The sequence below is a fragment of the Acanthopagrus latus genome, chromosome 23 (genome assembly GCF_904848185.1).
Source record: "Acanthopagrus latus isolate v.2019 chromosome 23, fAcaLat1.1, whole genome shotgun sequence".
NCBI classification, from domain to species: Eukaryota; Metazoa; Chordata; class Actinopteri; order Spariformes; family Sparidae; genus Acanthopagrus; species Acanthopagrus latus.
This window is the reverse complement of record NC_051061.1, coordinates 6,616,519-6,637,573: the sequence shown is the minus strand read 5'-3', so window position 1 is coordinate 6,637,573 and position 21,055 is coordinate 6,616,519. Positions and strand designations below refer to the sequence as shown.

At 40.0% G+C, this 21,055-nt stretch overlaps 3 protein-coding genes and 1 non-coding gene across 10 annotated transcripts; 1 reads left to right on the top strand and 3 right to left on the bottom strand.

The window, feature by feature from the left end:
- Window positions 1-104: 104 nt before the first annotated feature.
- On the bottom strand, window positions 105-177 carry trnar-ccu. The gene has a single exon. It is a non-coding gene; the product is annotated as a tRNA-Arg (tRNA).
- Window positions 178-359: 182 nt separating this feature from the next.
- Window positions 360-7,443, bottom strand: pick1 (protein interacting with prkca 1). Its single transcript, XM_037088141.1, has 13 exons — window positions 7,279-7,443; window positions 6,652-6,723; window positions 6,326-6,437; window positions 6,064-6,192; window positions 4,787-4,853; window positions 4,521-4,610; window positions 4,368-4,421; window positions 4,156-4,218; window positions 3,832-3,965; window positions 3,205-3,297; window positions 3,040-3,090; window positions 2,808-2,952; window positions 360-2,027 (listed from the first exon to the last, which is right to left on the bottom strand). The coding sequence occupies exons 2-13, from the start codon at window positions 6,690-6,692 to the stop codon at window positions 1,756-1,758; spliced, it is 1,251 nt and encodes a 416-aa protein (XP_036944036.1). The 5' UTR covers window positions 6,693-6,723; window positions 7,279-7,443; the 3' UTR covers window positions 360-1,755.
- On the top strand, window positions 6,112-11,496 carry LOC119013527 (galectin-1-like). 7 transcript variants are annotated; one of them, XM_037088143.1, is made up of 5 exons: window positions 6,112-6,223; window positions 10,021-10,089; window positions 10,268-10,347; window positions 10,581-10,752; window positions 10,951-11,496. In XM_037088143.1, the coding sequence occupies exons 2-5, from the start codon at window positions 10,081-10,083 to the stop codon at window positions 11,095-11,097; spliced, it is 408 nt and encodes a 135-aa protein (XP_036944038.1). In that variant the 5' UTR covers window positions 6,112-6,223; window positions 10,021-10,080; the 3' UTR covers window positions 11,098-11,496. The 7 variants fall into 7 exon arrangements, with proteins under 7 accessions (XP_036944038.1, XP_036944039.1, XP_036944041.1 ...); XM_037088144.1 differs by lacking the exon at window positions 6,112-6,223 and adding an exon at window positions 6,770-7,021; XM_037088146.1 differs by lacking the exon at window positions 6,112-6,223 and adding an exon at window positions 6,770-7,068.
- A 1,794-nt stretch (window positions 11,497-13,290) lies between these two features.
- On the bottom strand, window positions 13,291-20,187 carry LOC119014779 (interferon-induced very large GTPase 1-like). Its single transcript, XM_037090234.1, has one exon. It carries the CDS (start codon window positions 20,178-20,180, stop codon window positions 15,378-15,380), a length of 4,803 nt encoding a protein of 1,600 aa, XP_036946129.1. The 5' UTR covers window positions 20,181-20,187; the 3' UTR covers window positions 13,291-15,377.
- Between the last annotated feature and the right edge of the window lie 868 nt (window positions 20,188-21,055).

Genomic DNA, 21,055 nt, shown 5'->3' with positions numbered 1-21,055 from the left:
ACCTTTGGTGTGAGCACAGAGTCGTACTTGATTTGGCATAATTAAAGTATATATTTCACTGTCACCTTTGATTTGAGAGTTTATACGCGGGAACAAAAAGCAATCACCCCAGATGGGACTCGAACCCACAATCCCTGGCTTAGGAGGCCAGTGCCTTATCCATTAGGCCACTGGGGCTGTGCGGCTCTCTTGTATCACCAGGAAACTATTCATAGAGAGATATGATAATTATGGTACAACGTAGTGACGTCCAGGCCAGAAATTTGAAAAGGCAAAACACTTTAGCTATTATGACTTTATTCATGATAAAAGGCAACTTAGCTAATATAAAATTAACTCATTTCATATTTTCATATACAACATATTTCAGCCAGTATGCTTTGGGCATCTATCAATTTATCTGTTTTAGACAAAATAACATACAATGACGTTAGGTCCATCTGATTCACTACAAAAGTCGTAAGAACAAAACAATACATGGGTAAACTGTTTTTAATTCAAGAACAGTGTGCTCTGATGTCATACTGCCCCCAAGTGTCTGTTATTAAAATCCATTAAATCATCTTGACACCTCTGCAGACAAGAAAGACACACAGGAGTGAACAATTATTTTCACTGTAATATAGAAGTTATCTTGCTCATTACAACTTGCAAATATATTTTGACATAAACAATAAATAAGGTAGGAATGACGAGGTTTTTTTTTTACACCCTTTCCCTTTTTTTTCATACTTATTTACATGTAGTGTTTGTATTTTTCAGTCGGTTTCCACAGTGTTACAGCTCTGTCAGGCTGTGTGCAGCTTTCCCTTCATACACAGAAACACTACCTGAGCGCAGGACACTGCTGGAAATGAAAACACACACTGTTGAAGGGAAGTTAGCAACATGGGCGAGAGTGCCAAAAAAACCAAACAAAAAAAACAAAATTTTTTTTAACTTGAATCATGTGGGAGGGAAAAGACTTTGGTTGTGGAGATTTTGAGTGGCAAAGGCAAGCTCTCTCTTGTGTAACAACTAAAAATATAATTAGAAGAAGTAAAAACAGAGGACATAGCCATAACGTAACAGCAGATTCACGTCAGTGTCCGTAATGATCTTCAACTACACCTTCACATTTTCGCATATTTATCCATTTTCGAGCAGCGTAAGCAGAGTGAAAACTGTAAAACTGAAAAATGTGTCAAGTTTGCAGCAAAGAAAATAACAAAATAAAAATGTAAATATTAAAGTATAAGTTTTACAATCCAGAATATGCACACTGACACACAGCCCAGACATTTTACACTTCATTAAGAACAAAGAAGGCACACCTCATATGAATATAATCCCTAATCTGCTTCATAACAGCCCATCTATTACATTCAGATTAAAAGAAAGTAGCTTCCTGTTTGTGTGGTCTCTCTCACAGTCATAGGCAACGACCTTATGTGTGGAGGACGATCACATTGTAAAGCAGGAGAAAGTTGACAGTGAATATTCGTTACAGTAAAATCATAACAATGCCGTTCATTTCAGAGTATTACAAGAAGAAAACACTACCAAGACACCAACGCAGCAGCACTTTCAGTAGTTTATCACCGTTCTGACAGCAGTTTTACTCATTCAATCTGCTATAGCACCGCACAGAGCCCCGCTTGGTGAGCGCACTGACACTAATTGCAAGTGAAGAATGTTTATGTCACGGGGATGGACTGCGCTCCACAAGAACACACACACACACACACACACACACACACACACACACACACACACTCACTCATCATCTATCAGTTTCTCAGCGCCGTTCTCTGCTTGTCTGCCCGCGCCGCTGCCTCCTCCCTCTCCATCTCCTCCTCCTTCCTCGTCCTCGTCCTCCTCATCTCCGGTGTAGGAGGAGAGCGACTGGCTGCTGTAGTTGATCATGGTGCGGGAGAGGTCCACCTCGATGGGGAACACATCGGCCTCCTTCAGGACGGCGTAGCACTCGTCATAGTAGTGCGACATGCCCGAGACGAAGCGCTGCAGCTGGAACACGATGTCCTGGACTGTAGGTGGAGAGGACAGGAGGGAAATCAAGCTACTTTTGTATTCCCCTCTTTGCTTTACATTTCTCTGTATCTTTGCGTCGCTTGTTAGTGCATTTCTTCTGACTAATCTGACTCGAAAAAATTCAGCTTCTCAAGCTGGGCGCACACTAATCGCACTAAAATTATCTTGTCCAAAACTGGCTCAGAATAATAATATCTTGATAATAAATGCATAAAGTTAAAATGTAGCACAAGTCAAAATATGTGTTACATCAAAGAAAATCAAAGCATGTCTTTAAATTTGAATGGGAAATTGGAAATTAACTGAGAACATCTCTTCTGCAGCTGTTATGCCCTGGAAGGGTTAACATGCCATAAACGGTGCCATACTCCTTTTCCTGCTTTGTTGCCGTTGGTTCACACGGCCCTGAGAGTCGAGCTACTTCAAAAAACATTGTGTCCCTTTTTTGGGTGAGAACAGAAACAGTCGTTGCAGCCGACTCTGTAGGATTGCAAAACCACAGCATTTTAAACCATGGTTACTGGTTAAACTGGTCATTTTGCTGCATCCCTACTCATGTGTGGCATGTACACAGTACCAGCACTTCATCTCTCACATCCTGCTTCAGATATCAGATGTGTTTCGACCTGTGACTAAATTTACATCCCGACATGGCTGGGTGGTCGGAGTGACAGACTTCGCTCCTTTCGTGGGCGACAGAGAGAAACTGACCAGAGGTGTAATGACAGTGTCATTTGCACCGGAGTGAGTTGTAAACAACAACAACAACAACAGACCATGTTTCTGATCCAACAGCTCTATCTTCTCCAGAACGTCCTTCCTCATTTTGGCGAAGCGGGCTCGCGCCTCCTGCCGACAGCGCAGCACCAGGCGGTACTCATAGTTCCCGGTGCTGACTCGATACAGGGGCTCTCCCATGGCCTGCAGGAGGAAGCACATTATTCACTGCTTCAGATGACTGATGCTTTGAGCAACCTGTAAATCTTGCTTACTCAAATGACGACTCACAATACTGCTGTATTCTTCATCATCCATTTCCTTCACCTTCAGGCAGTACGACTGAAAGACACAGAGAATTCATTTTGTTTCTCTGTTGACTGATTTCTTGAACAGATTTACAAGTGATGGCACGATCACACTTTGACTAAAAGACACACGCGGCTGCTGACTCACCAGATATTCAAACTTCACATCCAGGTACTTGCGGATGGTGAGCTTCGTGTCCGGTATGGCCTTGTGAAGGTACGTGTTCAGATCGTGGAGCATCTACACAACGACATGATATATGATACAACATGATCACGTCATGAGATCCGTACATGACAGAGACACAATATAGGAGAGCTGAGCTGGATCGACTTTAGACTCTAAACAAAGATGTGCTTTGTGCTTCTATTAATGATGCTTGATCAAATTTAACCGAGCCACAAATACACAGCGAAAATAAGCTCATCGAGTCCCTTAAAACTTTTTCGAGTCAACTACAAGAACATTTAAATAAAAACGTTTCTCTCTTTGAAAGGTGCCCTGTGGAGTTTTTCTCAAGCAGTGTGCTGAGTGTGTTTCCTTTCTGACAAAACAAGACAAGTTCTTAAAATGTTGATATGATTTATAGTGTGCTACTGCCACCAAGCGTCAAACCGTGAAACTGCATGGCGGGACATAGACTGATGCCCTTGAACTGCACAATCAAAATGGGGACCAGCTTGTAAATCTGTCAAATCATACCGCTTGCTAAAGGTCAAAAGCTCCACAGTGTAACTTCAAGAGTCCTGAGTGTTCTCGAGGGTCTTTACTCACAGGTTTGATGGTCTTCAGCAGCTGGATGCCGTATTTCTCAATGTTGCGGTGAGCATCAGCAAACTTCACGAAAGCCTCGCTGGCTGCAGCCTGGGGCTCCCGTACCCCGATGACCGAAAACACATCCCCGAACGCTGGAAGGGCGGAATTTCAGACACCAGTCAGATGTATTAGACACTGAAGCAGAGATAAACTGAGATCTATTAACACTATCTATGTTTTGTTCTATCTCTATTTTATTTGCCTGTAAATGTCAAAGGTGAAAAGAGTGCACCAAAGAAATTAGTAATACTTTATAATATCTGACTTTGATTAGTCACTCACCTCTGTGAGTTTGAGAGAGCTCAAAGAAAGCTCGGAGCAGCCTCTTTGTGTGCTCCATCAGCCCTGCAAGCAAACAGAGGCAACAAGTAAATCTCCACACTCTCCGCCTGACGAAAGCATCAGATTAAAAGTGAGCTCATTTCAGTGATTACACAAAACACAAAAGGGTCATCGCTCAAGTTTACTGAAGACCAGTTTTTTTCCCTCTTTACCTTTGTAGAGCTCTGCTGTTTTCTCCAGCTCTTCCAGGCGTTTGACCAGTCCATCTGTAAAGAACAATCAGTCGACTCAAGTAGAGCTTTATATCTACATGTAGCATTCAATTCATGAAATCAGACTGTTTGTAATAATAATAATAATCTTACCGTTGCATAGAATGGCTCTGCTGAGTCCGAGAGCGTCTGCAGTGCCTGAGCTCATGTTCTCCACCAGCCGGTGTTTGACTTTCTTCAGCACTGAAACACAAAAACAGATGTTTACTGAACAGTACAGATTTGGATAAAAATTCATGTTGTAATGGGAAAAATGCAATAGTGAACATTATAACACATTATTTACACACAAATATAAATTACTAAAGAAACTAAAGACTGATGATTAATAGTGAGCATGTATTTCATGGAAAAGATACCTATATCCAGAGACTTCCCCTGTTTGGGATCTGCCTGCAGCTTGTTGTAGTGGATTGTTGCTTCTCCCTGAAAGAAAAAAAAGAAAAAGAGATAAATGAAAGTAAAAAGCTGAGAAAATGAATCGGATTTATTTAAAGAAGACAATTTTCTAGAAAAAAGACTGTCTTCCATTTATAGGATTCATTAAACTGTATGAATGAATGTCTAAAAGACATGTTGGCCTCTTTCACATGTGGTAAAATCAACAAAGTGCAAACTTTTCCCGCTTCATGGTGCTGAGGGTGAAACTCACGTGCAGTATTTGCACTGAATGCACCGCAACACAATCTAATCCTTCAAATCCCACACTGCAGCCCGTCTTTAATCCATCACACAGGAAGTCATGGAATTCTTGGTGTGGACAAAGGATGCCAAAACCAACACAGCCACTCTGCAGCGGTGACGTGATGCCACGTGATGCTATGAGCTTTTGTCCCGGACTCTTCAGCAGAGCTCGGCACGCCAGTAAAGTCCCTCTTCTCCTCAGTCTGATGTCGGGTTTGCACACATAATTACTAAACTGTTGGAATATACACTGCTGAGTCTGCAGCCACAACCAGACACAAACATGTAAGTCGTGTTTTGTTCATTTTGCATCCTTCTACTCATGTGCCTGATTATTATTACTTAAATTATTATTATACTATTATTACTCATTACGTGAGGGCCCTGCGATGAGCTGGCGACTTGTCCAGGGAGTACCCTGCCCTCGCCCTGAGACAAGGCTGGGATTGGCTCCAGCAGCAACATCCTGCGACCCCATGAAAAGGGATAAGTGGTTAAGGATAATGACATGACATGACATATTACCAATTACTTTTTTAATGTAATGATTGGTAGTGGTGGGGAGTCTAGTTTAATTTGTGACTCACCAGCCACAACAGAAAATAACCTAGCTTTGGCAGGTGACTGGATTTTTTCCCTAACTTTACCCAGCTTGTGTCCTCCTGGGGAAGTTCTTTGTCCTACTAAAAGGAGGGTCAACAGATAGAAGATGTCAGAACAGGTTGTAAAGGCCACTGAGGTGATTTGATCAGGATTTTAAGACATACAGCATAAAAACTGACGAGTTGACTTGACCTGTAACAGAGACAATGTTGTTGAATTGGCCTTAATCCAGACTGTGTGTATCGACTGAGCGTGGAAGTGGTAAACAATTAGCCATCAGAGCATTGCATGTGTTGTTCAGGACTGTAAGTGACTGTGGACTGTAATGTCACTCCCGGCATCTGTGTACCTGGACAGCCTGAATCATCTTGGCCACCTCCACTTTGGTCTTTCCCTTCACTGGTTTCCCATTCACGCCTGTGATTTCATCGCCTGCTGCCAGTGTCCCTTCCAGAGCTGCCGGGGTGTTATCAAAGACCTGCGGGACGACAGCAACCACATTAAATAAGGTACCACTGACACAAACTAGACATTTCTCCAGCATTAACTGGAACGCTACACATGTTCGTACGTAACATAAATACGGTTACAATCAAGTGTTCTGTACCGACCTGGACAATGTAGAGACAAGGACAGTACTGTGCCCCTCCACCGATGCTGATCCCAATGAGATTATTAGCATCTTTCTTCAGACACACAGTACCAGGTACTGTTGGTATCCCCCTGTTGACGAGAAAACATGTTACACTGAGAGTCACAGCATTCAGTTGACCCAGTTTTAATCTGCTTTAAGAAGCACAGCATCAGAGCATAAATCTGTTTAATTTGACAAATTATTAAATGATGGGAGTACTGAGTGTAAAGCACTGTTAAATACACTGACACATATAATTGAATGGGGCAGATCATGAACAGAGACAAAATGATTGTAACTCACAGTTTATCCTCCTCCAGTTCATAGTCCATGTCTGTGAACATAGTAGGAGTGTCACTCCTGTCCCTGTCAAACCTGTGAACACAACAAAACCCATCATGTCAAATGTTCCGGGACTGTACGTGAGTCAGACAGAAAGATCATGGCAGCCCTGTGACGAACTCTGCAGCTTCCTCATTCTGAGCGCCCAAAGAAATAAAGTCGGTGCCAAACTGAGCTACAACGCTCTGTCAGTGACAATCTGAAGTGTGCTCAAAATAAAGCAGGTCGGTCTGTCGGAAACTCAAGCGGAGCTGAATCTCCTCGCAGCTTCTCTCGCCTGATCCCACTGATCCACTGACGCTAACTGCTGCGGCAGAGGGACAAACAGCTGGTAACCTACAGTGCATGCTAGCTACCCGATGTTAGCCAGCTAAATGGGTAGAACTGATTTTAACAATTAATATAGGTATGTCGACTTTGCGGAAGAAACCACTACTGTGTATTTTTGTAGTGACGGATGTCAACTCACAGAAACCTGCTCGCTAACGCTGGCTTATTAGCTAACAGCTAACGTGACTGTAGGATGTTGGCAGGTGTAATGGCAAATGTTGCTTGTTGGGAAATGTAAATACGCCGCAAACGACTTACCGGTTGTTTAGACTATGCACCAGTCTCTCATACAAATGTCTCTACTATGTATATCAAGCACAATAAATATTTTTTAAAAATCGCTTCCTTTAGTAGCAATTATCTTAATTTCCAGATCCAGTGACAGCTCCTCTGTTTACTTTCTTGTGTCACTTCCGGCAACAGAGCGGAAGTTGTGGAGATACACTCAAATCCTTTTAAATTGTTTTCTTGTAGTAAGGGTTAAAAACACCAACTCCACATTATTTCGTGGTAGATATGCAGACAATTTATATTGATGTTCACTTTATTAAAATCTCACATAAAACCCCTGTGACGACGTCCAAACAAGCTATTAGCTTATTTAAAATCATTAGTTTTTACTGCTCCCTTGCGGTGACAGTCCGGAACTGCAGCACACTGAATTCATCAGACTAACGTCAATGTAGCCAGACCACCACTTCCGGTTTATTAAAGTTACCAAAATGGAGCTGTTAACGAAGCAGTAGAAGCTCTCATAGAAAAGTCTTGTTTTTCCTGTTATGCACTGCGATGAGCTGTTAATAACGAGAATATTAGAATACTGAAATTGTCTCACGTCCGCCCTGAGATTACTTTTTCAAAGGCCTCCATCCATCATGTGACCCTGGATGATTTAAACATATTACAGTTCCACACTGTGACCACTAGTATTTATGTTAGTCTTTCTAGTTGCTTCACTTTGTTTGCTTTAGCGTCACTTAAATAGTCTTCATCGGGAGTGTTTGCTATCACGTCTGCATTGATGTCATTTGACGAATGTCAATGTGTTGCAGTTCGTCACCGTGACCACTAGAGGGCAGCTTACACTTCTAAAGTTATTTGAAATGCACTTGGCACAGGGCTTCCTGGTGATGTTCATGAGTACAGATAATCAGTGTAGGTATCGAATATAGGTATTATTATCACTGTGACGACTAGAAAACAATGAAAAATGATTTTTATAAATTATTTATATTCTTAGTTAAGATTAACAATTTTATTCACTGTATTTTGAAATACTGGAAGTATTGGGAGTATTGTAATCATACAAGCATTTTGACATGGCACATTTTAATAATTTGCTTTCCTCCACTGTGAGTCCCTCTCAAATCATTCTAATCAAAGTCATAACACAATGCCAAGTTGCGTGGCCAGGCGTGATGAAGCTCCACGCAGCTGTCCCAAATTCACAGCTGTAAATCAAAACACTTGTTAACACGGTCTATAAAAAATAATCCTCGATACTCTCTGACGTGCGGAAGTAAGAGGGGAAGCTGTGTGTTTCACGCTCCTTCCCGCAGTGAGCTCCTTTACGCACAGCCACGCTGGCTTTTACGCACCGATGACTGCTGTCATCAAAAGTGAATGAGTGCAGTGAGCGCAGAGGAACGTTCAGTCGCTCCTCTCTCCAAACAAAATCATGAAATAAAAATGAATTACACCAGCTTTTATTGGTGGCATTAAACCAGCAGACCATGCCTGAACTGGATACGATTGCGTTTTTGGGACACTACTGGAGAAAGTGAAAAATGGCTAATTAACAGGGCTATCAAATAGGGTTACGCTATTTTTACATGATTTTTCCCCTCATTGTCATCAGCGCAAGTCCGCAACCAACTGCACAGTATCCAGGGAATCTATCGCAAAGCCTTCTAAAATAACAATGACGTTTGCTACATGTGTCGTTTGTCGTCAACCTGTTTCGTCTCAGTACAGCGAGAATCGACGGCCAGTCAGACATCACCCGCATCACGGGGCTCGCAGAATCAGACTCTATCACCTTAGACAGAGACCATGACGCAGACAGAGCTCTGGTAAATATCAAAGTCAATCACTATCAGTAAATGGTTCAAGTCACCGGAGACGCACAGAGGGACTGAGCGTTTTACGCGCAGCTGGTCCGGTGTAAACGAAGCTGTTGTAATTGTAAAGTAAGTTATAATGTATTCATGCAGAATAAAGGAGAAACTGCACAGGGTAGAGAAACATGATGCGCGCTTTACTACAGACTCAGTCATAATAACATTCACACGTGTTACTGTGATGAGGAAATATAACCCTGATACAGAAACAGGTTCGATCCCCCGCAATTAGAAACGCACCATTATAATTCGTAGCCGCGGGAGAGCGTGTTATTGATGTATGACCAGCCAGCGAAAATCTGCCGATAACTAACCGTTTAACTGAACACAGCTTCATTATTCCACCACCGCTAACATTAAAAGTAGGTTCAAAAGTAAACAGCCATTTATTACAAAAATATTGTTGCATATTGATAAATTAGGTTCTACAAAAACGTCGTAGGAGGCTCCTCACTGACAGCCACGTGATACAACCTGTCACACAATAAATGGATACTAATAATTATTTATTTTTGATGAAGAGCACCACAGTGTTTCTTTTCACTCAGTTAAACAATCACTTCAATCACTTTAACAGACTGGTTGAATACCAAAGGTGCAGAATATTCTCCTATGTTGTGTTTCTGCTGTCCTGCAGACCCTCCTCAGTGAGCACATTCACAGTCAATGGGAGAGCAGTTAGTTCACTTCACAGTGGCACCATCACAACCTGCTCTATGATCAAGGAAGCAATCAGTCATATTGTCAAACCAGCAGTGATTAAACAGAGCAGTGCCTCTGCATTGAATAGGCCACTTGATTGTGTCTATGATGAGTGGGTCACACTGTCACTGATGAAAGATCTTTCACTGAGTGTTTTGTGCTTCACCTCATAAATCAGGTGAAACCCTGTTGTATCTTCTGTCAGCTCCAGGACTGCTCACCAACACCAGCTTCCAACATGAACATGGTAAGTTACTCTGCTTTGCTTCTGCTTTTATTTCACGGCACACAAACACAGTATGATTTGTTGAATAAAAATACCTGACAGATATGAATGTTTTGTTGTTACCAAATCTGCTACCACTCTGAGCAGCAGAAACCTGTAATTCCCCTGATGAAAAAGTTTGCTCCTCTGTGTTTCTCAGCAACTTGAATTGAAGAATGTGAATCTGAGAGCTGGAGATCAGCTGAAAGTAAAGGGGATAATTCTCCATGATGCTGAGAGGTAAGCTAACCAAACACATTGTATATTAAATGTATTTACTTCATTCTCTTGACTGAATCAAATAACACGGTGATATCTTTGCAGCTGTATTCTGGGTTTAGTTTAGATCCTCACTTTTATTATACAGCCTGGTGATCATAGTATGTTTTACACTGAACCTGTGTTGTTCTAAGATCTGCATACATCTCAGTATCAAGACTTCTGTGTCACTGTATAATTTTGGACCCTCTCAGGTTCCAGATCGACCTCGGCTGTGACGCAGATGACCTGGCGCTACACTTCAACCCGCGTTTCCACGACGACGTTGATGGATCTGTTGTGGTGTGCAACTCAAAGACTGATGGTTGTTGGGGCGAAGAGAAGCGGGAAATACACAACCCCCTACAGAGAGGCACCGATGTCAAGGTGAGGGAATGTTACTGATGGAAGTCAAGACGTATTCAGTTCACCCAAATCACAAGGAGCATATTCGCCCCACTTACCCTCAGTGATGTTCAGCCATGAAGGAAGTTGGGTTTTGCTCGGAGAGGTTTTAAGATCTCTGTGTCAGGTATTTTCTGCTAAAAATAAAAACATCTTCTGAAACTATCCTCTTTATTTTAGATTGTGCTGAAGCTGGCTGGAGACATGTTTGAAGTGGAGCTTCCTGACGGACAGGAAGTCCAGTTTCCCAACCGTGACAGCATGGAGGTCATCACCTACGTCAAAATTGCCGGGGACTTCAAACTGACTTCCTTCAAGATCTGCTGAGAGACACAACTGGTCTTACATATGTGTCATTTATTTATCAGTTTGATTAAAGATGAGACATTGAGAATTAGTCAGGTATTGTGAGAAACATTACTCATTAAGAGATGTAGGTCTTCAGTGCATTGGAAATGTATCTTTATTTTAAAATGTCATTTTGTGCATGAGAATATAAAATGTTAAAATCCAACTGATCTGGTTTGGTTGTCTTTGAAGGGTTGAAGTCTAATCCTGGCTCTGAAACTGAAACTGTTTCCCACAAACAGTAACAGTGACTTCACACACAATATCAGTCTACTTATGACAGAGTAACAGTCTGATAAAGTAAACTGCATATAAAAAGCTTACTGAGATTGCCTGTGTAATCTGTGACTGGGATCTATTAAACTAATAGTGACTGTCTGAGGCTTTACTGCTGCCTTCATTTGTCCTGATCTGGGACTCAGTCTGAGAAGATAGCTGCAATGGTTTTGCGAACAATGGATAAATATCACAGAAAAAGATGGGAGACATAAGTGACACATGGAATAGCAATGTAGATCAATTTAGAGAACAAACTGCTCCAGTAAAAGGAGGAGCAGAAGAACTGGTCGAATAATTTAGTTAATTTAGTTGTAGAGCTGCATACTGTATACAGTATATTGATGGTCCAGAGAAGCATCAAAGATGTGGATATGATGCTGGTGTATTATCAGTGGATTTAGGATGAAGAAAATGAAGACAGATATGCTTTTTCGCATTCCCATCACAAAATACTGCTTTAAAATCACAACTGCTAGACTATTTTGACAAGCCAGTACAGCTGAAATCTTAGATACTGAATGTGCTTCTCTCCTGAGACATACAACGAAATAGATGTTAAATCAGGTGGATTTCAATTCTTGTTAAAGGCAACTACAAAAAAGTATTGTAGTATAAAATAACCATAGTAAATAGATAGTGACTACTGTAATGGTAACTGACAATAACTATTATGATAAAAATAAAAAATTAAGGGTAACAAGTGTGAAAAAGTTGCTGAAACATACTACAGGGCACCAGCTGACTGAAATGTACATCTACTGATTAAAGCTGCTGTAGTGTGATGATGTGAAGTGTGAACAGTTTTATAGTTTGTTAAAAATGAAGTGCCAAGAGTGATCAGATATAATGGGATATATCAAGGAGGGGACTTTGTTATTAGAAACCCTTACGGCCGGAATGCCAGAGTTTCTAAGAGCCAGTGACATGGACAGAAGGAAAGCACCTAGTTAAAAAAAAAAAAAAAAAAAAAAGCAAGGCGAAGAGCAACTGGTCGACATGCAGTTCTGCACTTTTTTCATGGATTTTGTCTGTGACTGATCCTGTTCTCTTTTGCTGGCAAATAAGGCCCTACTGCACTCAGCCTTAATGTCTCGTGATGACTTTTTTGATCTTTGAAATCTTTTGGACCAACTGAGAAAAGTGAAGTCGATTTACAACAGTATAGTTATCAAAAGGTGACTAAGTATGCACCATGGGTCTTCAAACATTGCTTTTCTTCAGACATTTTAGATTATGGAGCACCAACAACTGCAGTTTTATTTCTTGAACAGTCAACTAAAACCTTTACTGTCATTTACTGTAGTATTCCAGAGTTGTAACCTACCTACCTCACAGCACCATACTTTGGAGGAACTTGTCTTTTTTCCCTCCATTTTATCCAACTTTAGAGCATTCTTCTACTCCACTGCACATCAGAGGCAAACACTGTACCATTTACTCCACCACATTTGTTTGACAACTTTAGATTACCGGTTATCTTTTTAGACTACAATTTTTCATCCTTTATGGGTTAAGGAAACCCTACTTTTTAGGCTAAATAGACTATTTCAAAATCTTGAATTAGCTGAAAATATATTGTCAAAAGGCAATTACAATGAACTTACAACTGTATGTCACTGTTGTTGTTGTTGTTGTTGAGTGTCTTTATAATAGATGTGCATAGACAGACAACAGCTTCCATTCATCTCAGAGCCTCATTTGCTGACCAGTGTTTGTTCAAAATAAATATTCAAATCAGAAAATGTTTCATATCTGAATGTGCTCCTTAAATTCACAACATCAGACCGGACAACCTCTTTGTACAGCTGCACCCCTAATCATAGAACCTCTTCATTTGTGGCTAACTTTTGACGCCTTTAAGCCTCGTTTAAGTCTTTGTTTGAAGGCTTTATTCATTTCAGAAAGAAAAAAAAATCTATTCCAATATGGGCATGACAGAACATCTAAAATTATATGCAGAGAAATGATTATCAAAATACTTGAGAAAGATAATTCATCAAATTCTGTAAAAAAAAAAAAAAAAAAGAATAATAATAAATCATTCGATGTTAACAAAATAAATGAAATATCTGAAGAATTAAATGTTTGATTACAAAGACAGATACAGCTCAAAAGTCAATGAGAAATTAAAAATGATTATTTTTTGTACATGTGTCAACTTCTACAACACCTTTTTTTGTCACAATTTCAATAATTCAATCTCAAAACATCCACTTTATGACTTGGTATGTAAAAGATTTTGTCATTACCTTTAAACAAACAAACAAACAAAAACAAACAAAAAATAACACCAATTTGTCTTCTAAAAAAAATTGGAATCTAGTGTAGGAAAAAAGAAAATCTACTCCAATATCGACATAAGACATTTAAACTCTGATCTCTCTACTGTTTTTACTCATGTTACATGTTACATTACATGTTTACATCTGCATATTCTGGGTTCTTTTTAGTCCATTTATCCATTTATATTACCTGTGGTTCTACTACTGCACATTCATAGGAATTGTCTTTCTTGTATAGTTGTATATATTATCATTGTTTATTGTTTATAGTATAGTTTGCACTGTATATATGCATTGTGTATATCTTGCTTTCTATTTATGTTATGTACAGAGTGTATTTTAGTGGACCCACTGCTGCTGTGACAAAATAATTTCCCAGTCTGGGATCAATAAAGTAGTTCTATTCTATTTCATTTCATTCTTTTCTATTAAAAATGACACAGTGTAAAATTATTGAAATCCCCCAAAAATTAAGATAAAGCATCATTCATCATTTAAAAATGATTTTCAGATGAGTTGGACAACAGATGCAGCAAAATAATACGAAAAATTATTCCATTCTGTTTTTCAACACGTTATGTCAACTTCTCACAAGTTTTGATCTTTTCGTGGAGGTCAACAAGTCTCAAATACAAGTTTGATGCTTTATAATCAATTCAAAAGGAATTATGAAGATGAAAACAATTCTCAGATGACTTGAACAACAAAAAAATTAAAAATAATTCCATTGTTTTTCAACAAACGTCAACTACAACAAGTTCTTCTTTTTTCATGGAACTCAACAAGTCTCATACAATCACAAGTTTCCTGTATTTTCACAATCAACAACAATCTTATGACTCATCTTATCCATCACTTATGTTACAAATAATTCTCTCATAACCCCTAAAACAGTCAAAAAAAGCTAAATTCCAGAGATATTCATATAAAACTCTTAAAGTAATACTAAACATGCTGCTTGTTGTGACGCTCTTAAAATTAAATCTGCATTATAGAAAAAAGGTCAGTTTTTCATTTCAAATGAATTACATTATTTACACATGTAGGACAGTACGCCTTGTCTCAACATCTTACTCTGTGAACTGTGAACAACTGTAAAAAGAACATGTCAAACATCCTGTATAAAAGAATGATGCAACTTGAATGAATAAAAGTTTCCTTCTCATATATATTTCAGCATACAACATACAGCATACAATGATTTCGTGTCATATCTGTTTGATGAGATTTTTAGTTAAAGTATAATGAATGAAACAAAAGTCAAATCATAGCTCACATTATATTTAGATGGAAATATGTACAAAAATATGTCCTAAGCTATAGATACTCCTTTATACCTTTTATACTGGACACTGATACTGCTTCTCTAATGAATATTGTTTTCCTTAAAATATTCAATTAAATATTTCATGCATCCTCGTCATCCTTTGAAGTAAAAAGAAAATGCATATCTTTAATCAAACAAAAACATGATTGACTAATTCTTATCTGGCTCATACTTTTAGCTGTTAAAATATCTTTGATCAAAATATAATTAGGTGCTGTTTCAATAAGTTTTAAAAGGCTTCATCCTCATTGTTTCTGTTGTTACTCTCCTTTAATCAGATCAACAAGTCTCATATCTTTTGAGCAGTTAAATTCATTTTGGGCTGCTGTCACTTTGAGGAGATCTCAGCTGTTTTTGGGTCACTGCAGATTTTACATTTCATCCAGACTTTTAATAGCCTTTTCTTTAGAGTGTGTTCTCCACTCATTGGGAATTTCTCCTCTGCCATGGAATTTTAATTTATAGTGGTCTTCAAGCTGCTGTTGAAACCGACATACAAACCATTTCCAGTATATCAGCTTAGACCCATCAGCAGTAATCGTCCATGTTGCATACCCCCCTCCAGCCTTTGGATACTCTTTATAAGGAAAAGTCTCCTTTGAACCATGATGGGGGTAGAAACATCTATCACTTGCTACTAATGTTGTGCAGAAATCAATGACCAGTTGATCTGTGTTTCTGGTGTGCCATCCTTTAATCCCAGAGGGTCGATGAAAAGGGACACTGTGTTTGTCAGGACTGTGATCAGCCAGTGTGTTGGTACAAACAGCTGCACAGAATGGACACTTCACCCAGCAGCAGTTACACAGCTGATCAATGAGGATTTCATCAGGCTGATTCTTGAAGTCCTTCATCTTATCCAGTGAGAGGCTGTTCATCTCCTTCATGATGGGTTTAAGGCCTTTCTCGATCTCCTCTTTCAGAAAGTCAAATTTGTTTATGTCGCTAAAGTTTTGACAACAGATGGTGTTGAATGTTAGTTCATCAATCAACAAACTGGAAAATTCCTCCATCCACATGTCTATGTCTCCTTCCTCTGTTGCATCAAATAAAGCCTGACTCACAAGCTGTTTGATGTCTTCAACATTTTTCTTCAGTATATTCTGTGCTTTGTTTCTTTTTCCTGTGAAGATGTACTTCTGCACTTTATCTTTTATAAATGCCTCAACTTGCTTCCTTGGGTTTGTGATGTAGGTGATAAAACCATCAAAGTCCTCTTTCTCTGCCAGTGACTTCAACACATGTTTCTCTAAGTTCAACCTGTTCCCACTGAATGCTGGGAAACTGCACTTCATCTCATCAGCGATGCCAATAGCAGTCTTGTTACAGACGGCCTCAACAGTGGAACTCTTCAGTTCTTCACAGATCAGTTCTGCAAACACAACAGCAGACGAGCTTCCTTTACAGAAGCTTCTGAAAATGTTGTAATATTGCTCTTTCTTGCTTTCTACACAAACATGTACATCGTTGCTGTCTTTGAATTTCTTGTGAGACTCTGTCAGCCAACTCTCTGCTCTGTCAAATACATACAGCACAAGATCAACTGTGAACTCCTTCTTCAGAGCAAGATTACTCTTTGATTCAAATTCTGTTACTTTTTCTTTTGTGTTGTTGGCCACCTCATGTAAGTAAGCTTGATTGTAGCCTTGTTTAGCTACAGGATTTTTCTTAAGTATGTTTGCGGTCTGTTGTTCAACATTGTCAATAAGGGATCTGATAAGGTCCTGCTGTTCGTGTGGCAGATGTTCTTTTTGTTTTGTTGATGATAAAGAGCTTGATGACCCAAATCCGAAAATATTTTTAACAGCCCTGAAAAAGCTAAATCTTTGCTTTTCTGCATTCTTGTCTTCTGTCTGATCATCTTGGGATCGTTGGCTTGTGAAACTGGGCTCCTGGTGCTTGGTGAGAGTCACATAATCACTGAAATTTGGAATCATTGGCATGTTTTTGTATCTACCTTTGCATTTGGATTGATTTATGTGAGTGCCTTCAATACCGAGCTCTTGAAGAACAGTATACTGATCCTCCTGATAGTTGATGTCCTTAATAGGTGTTGTGCCTGCAGTTAACTCAGTAACCCAGCCACTCCAAACTGAGTTGAACTGCTTTCTAAGTTCCTTTACATCTCCTGCCTTGTCTTTTAACTCATGAGCGAGCTCTTTACTCTTTTGTAGCAGCTTGTTCTCAAACTCTTGATTCTTTTCATCAAGCTTTTTACGAGCCTTCTTCTGCTGGATAACTTCATCCAGTTTTCTTTGGACTTCTCTCACTTGTCCATCATGAAACTCCTTGATTCTGCTTTCAAATCGGCCTCGCCACTGAGCCAATATTTCTTTGTCTCTGTCATCATCAAAGTATGTTGTCATTGTATTTTGGATTTTTTTGTAAGTGTTGCTCATTTGTTCATGAAGATAACTGAGCTCAACTTTGTCAAGGTTTCCATTTTCTACTTTGTTGTGAAGCTGGTTCTCAATGGTCAACATGTTGCTCCTAAGGGTCCAGGTCCAGTGCCCATACTGGACCTCAAGTTTTCTGTACACTGCAATTTCAAGTGTGTTTTTGAAACTGAAAACAAAGTTTTCGTTCAGCAGGGCATTCCACAGGTCATGAATTTTGCTTTTGAACTGTTTGAGAGTAATCCCTTTAGACTGTGAAGCTTTAGAGAGGATGAAGGTCTTCAGCTCTTGGATGCTCTCACTGTAACCTGGATTTGGAGGAGCCATCGGTGGACTTCCCTCCCACAGTTGGGCAAAGTACTTCACATCATTCTGAACATCAAATGCAATGACGTCACCGAAGCACTCAGCATCACAACCCTCCTCTTCAGCTGCTAGTTGGGCCATCTGGTCCAGTTTTTCTTGCAGGCGTCTCTTTCCATCCAAGTTCATCTCTGCAGCTGCAATATCTGCAACATTCTGATGAACAAACACACAACTTGGAGAAAGTTTAACTTTCTTCATCCTCATGAAAGCCTGAACAACAATCTGCAGAACATCCTGCATGTCAGCTGGATTCTCTCCAAAGATGTTGATCAATGTCATGTTTCCCAGACCAACAACAAATGTTGCCAGTTCATTGTCGTGGTGAAGAGTGGTGTTACCTTCCAGCTCAAGAGCACGCAGTCCTTCAGTGTCCACCACCAGAACGTAGTCAAACTGAAAGTCTTTCTTGATCTCCTCTGACACTCTGACCAGCTGCATGAAGGCACCCTTGGTGCACCTGCCAGCACTCACTGCAAACTGTAACCCAAACATGGCATTCAGCATAGTTGACTTTCCACTGCTCTGTACGCCTAAAACTGACAACACAAAGACTCTCTTGTTGCCCAGTTTGTTGATGACTTCATCTAAAAGACTAGAGATCCAAGTTAAAGGCACATGACCTGCATCACCATCCATCAGCTCCATTGGGTGTCCTGATATCATCAGCTCTGCAGCCAGCTCAGGGTATTTAGACCAGTCAGTCTGTCCACTCGTTGGTTGTTTCTTCAGAGATTTATGGGCTTCATAGATTTGTCCCATTTCTCTAAACATGTGCTCCAAGCCAAAAGTTGCAGACTGTAGTTTTGTTGATATTTGTCCAAGCTCAGTTTGCTTCATGTTTAACTGATCAGACTTGTCGTGCTTCTTCTTCAAAGCCAAGACCTCAGACCATTTTTCATCATAGCTTTGGAGAATTGAAGAGAGATCATCTGTGCAGAGGGCATCGATTAAGATCTGAGTCCAGTTCAGGAAATACTCTCTGTCTGTTGATTTCAAAGATGAGAGGCTTTCAGTGAACAACTTCATCAGCTCACTACAGGAAGCTTTGCATTGATCTTGTCGTATTTGCTTCAGTTGTTGTTCCTTTTCAGATTTCTCCTTCTCGATGTGTCCTGTGAGGCGATACAGGTCTTTGTTTGTTCTGCACCACTTGCTCCACAGTTGACCTTGACATTGGAGAAATGTGTCTTTAATCTTTAGACCATCCATCCCCTGAAGTAACTTCACTATTCCCTCAGCAGCAGATTTCCCTTTTTGGCAGAGACTGTCATCTTCATCCACTCTGATTCCAGAGACCTCAGTCATGGTTTCAAGCTGGAAGCTGGAAGTCTGTGGTCCAGACAAAATGTTTCTAATGATTCCTTTCAGTTCATTAGAAACATCTGACTGGCTTCTGTCGTTCAGACCCATTTTGTATTTTCCTTCTGTCAACCGAACTGCACTACCATCATTATTAGCAATAAGAATAATGAGAGGCTTTTCAGACTCAAAAAGAGCTGAGATAACTTTTTCACTTTTGTCTTCTTTTTCCAGAGTTGGGACAAGAACAACACTGACTGAAGATTTTTCAGTCAGTATGTCACGCTGTTTTTTATTTAACAGAGCATCACCATGGAGATTACAGAAGGCAGTGCAGTCAGTGAAGGCATCACTGGGTTTACCAGCTGGGCAGTACCAGGCAATCTCTGCCACTCCATCCATCAAATAGCGAGACTTTGTGCTACCTGGACAGTTTCTGTGGAAGAAGGTGTTGTGACGCTCGTTGATCAAAGTGTTTATCAGCTGAGATTTAGACTGAGACAGTGAACCCAGACGGAAAAATGACACCATGGGTGTTTTAGCATTACAGATGGGCATACTCTTCAGGGTGACAATGTTTGGATTATCTTTGGTTTGAATTATCTTCCATGTTTTTCTTATTTGTCTGAAAGTCCACAGAGGACATTCAATGTCCATTGTAACTGGATCAGGAACAAGCAGAGGTAAAGCGTACTGACACTGTGACAGCTTTCTAATCATGTTCTGTTTGAAAAAGCTGTCTGAGCAGTGAAATACTGCCATCTGAACATCCATTGGATGCACAGGAGATTGTTTTGATTTATCAGAGTTGACAGTGTTACCATAGAGAGCTTCTAAAGCACTTTGTCCTGTGTAAAGAATATCTGGAACAGGCTTTGAATTGCTGACCTCAGAACTGTCTTGTCTTACAGGAATATATCTGGCTCTGTAGTCTAACATCATCAGCCTGTGAAGGAAAGTATGAGCTAGATCTTTCTCACATGTCTCATGATCCTGACTCACAGGTGGACATATCTGAAGAAAATCTGCTGGTGAAAACTTCTGCTGAAGTTTGTCTTGAAGGTGAAGTCTGCAGAGCAGTGTTTCAGTTTGTGCTTGATATTGTTTCTTCATGTTGGTCTCTTCACATATCTTCTCTGACTGCTGTAAGTAAGTAATTAAAAATGTACTGTATGTAAAATTATATTGACATTGGATGAGATATAAAGTAAATAGCGCTAAAGAAAGTAGGAGTCTCTTACCTTCTCCTTGTTTCCACACAGATTCACATCTGAAGTACCTGTAGTAGAATCATTAACTTCATCATAAAAGGGTCAAAGCAACGTGTCATCAGACAAATACATTTCCTTTTAATTTTATAATCTAAATCAGTTGTGTTTCATGTCGTTGTATTATCAAATATTAATAATAAGAAAATCTTACCACTCTCTTCGGTTGCAAATAGTACAGACTTGATTTCAGACTCTCCTGCTACTGATGTGTTGTTGTCATTCTTCTCACAGTGTTCAACATCAGCAGGTTTATCCACTGGGTCACACTAAAAAAACAAATCATTTCATTTCATTTTTTTTTTTTTTACTAGGTTATCTCTCTGTCTGTCCGTGTGTCTGTCTGTCTGTGTATGTGTGCCTCAAATATCAGACTGATCTGAGAGTTTCAACATGGCTGCTGCGTGGTTCAAGGGTGTGCAACATCGCATTTGTTTGGACTGCAATGATACCGTTAATAAATTATTTCATAGATGCCTTAAGAAACATGCAGATTTAGACCTGCAGCAGCGAGAGCTGGACCGGGATTTTGCTGGCGGTTCGGTCCCGTTCTGTGCATCTAAACTGACTGATGTGGATTAAGGAGACTAAACGAGTCCGGGCTGAGTCTGTTCCGGTCTGAGGAGATCCGGATATGCGAGGACAACAAAGTGGAATCGGAATCTGTGGATGTTCGTGTGTAGCTAGCTGCTAGCTGCTAGCCCACACGGCCCACCTCCT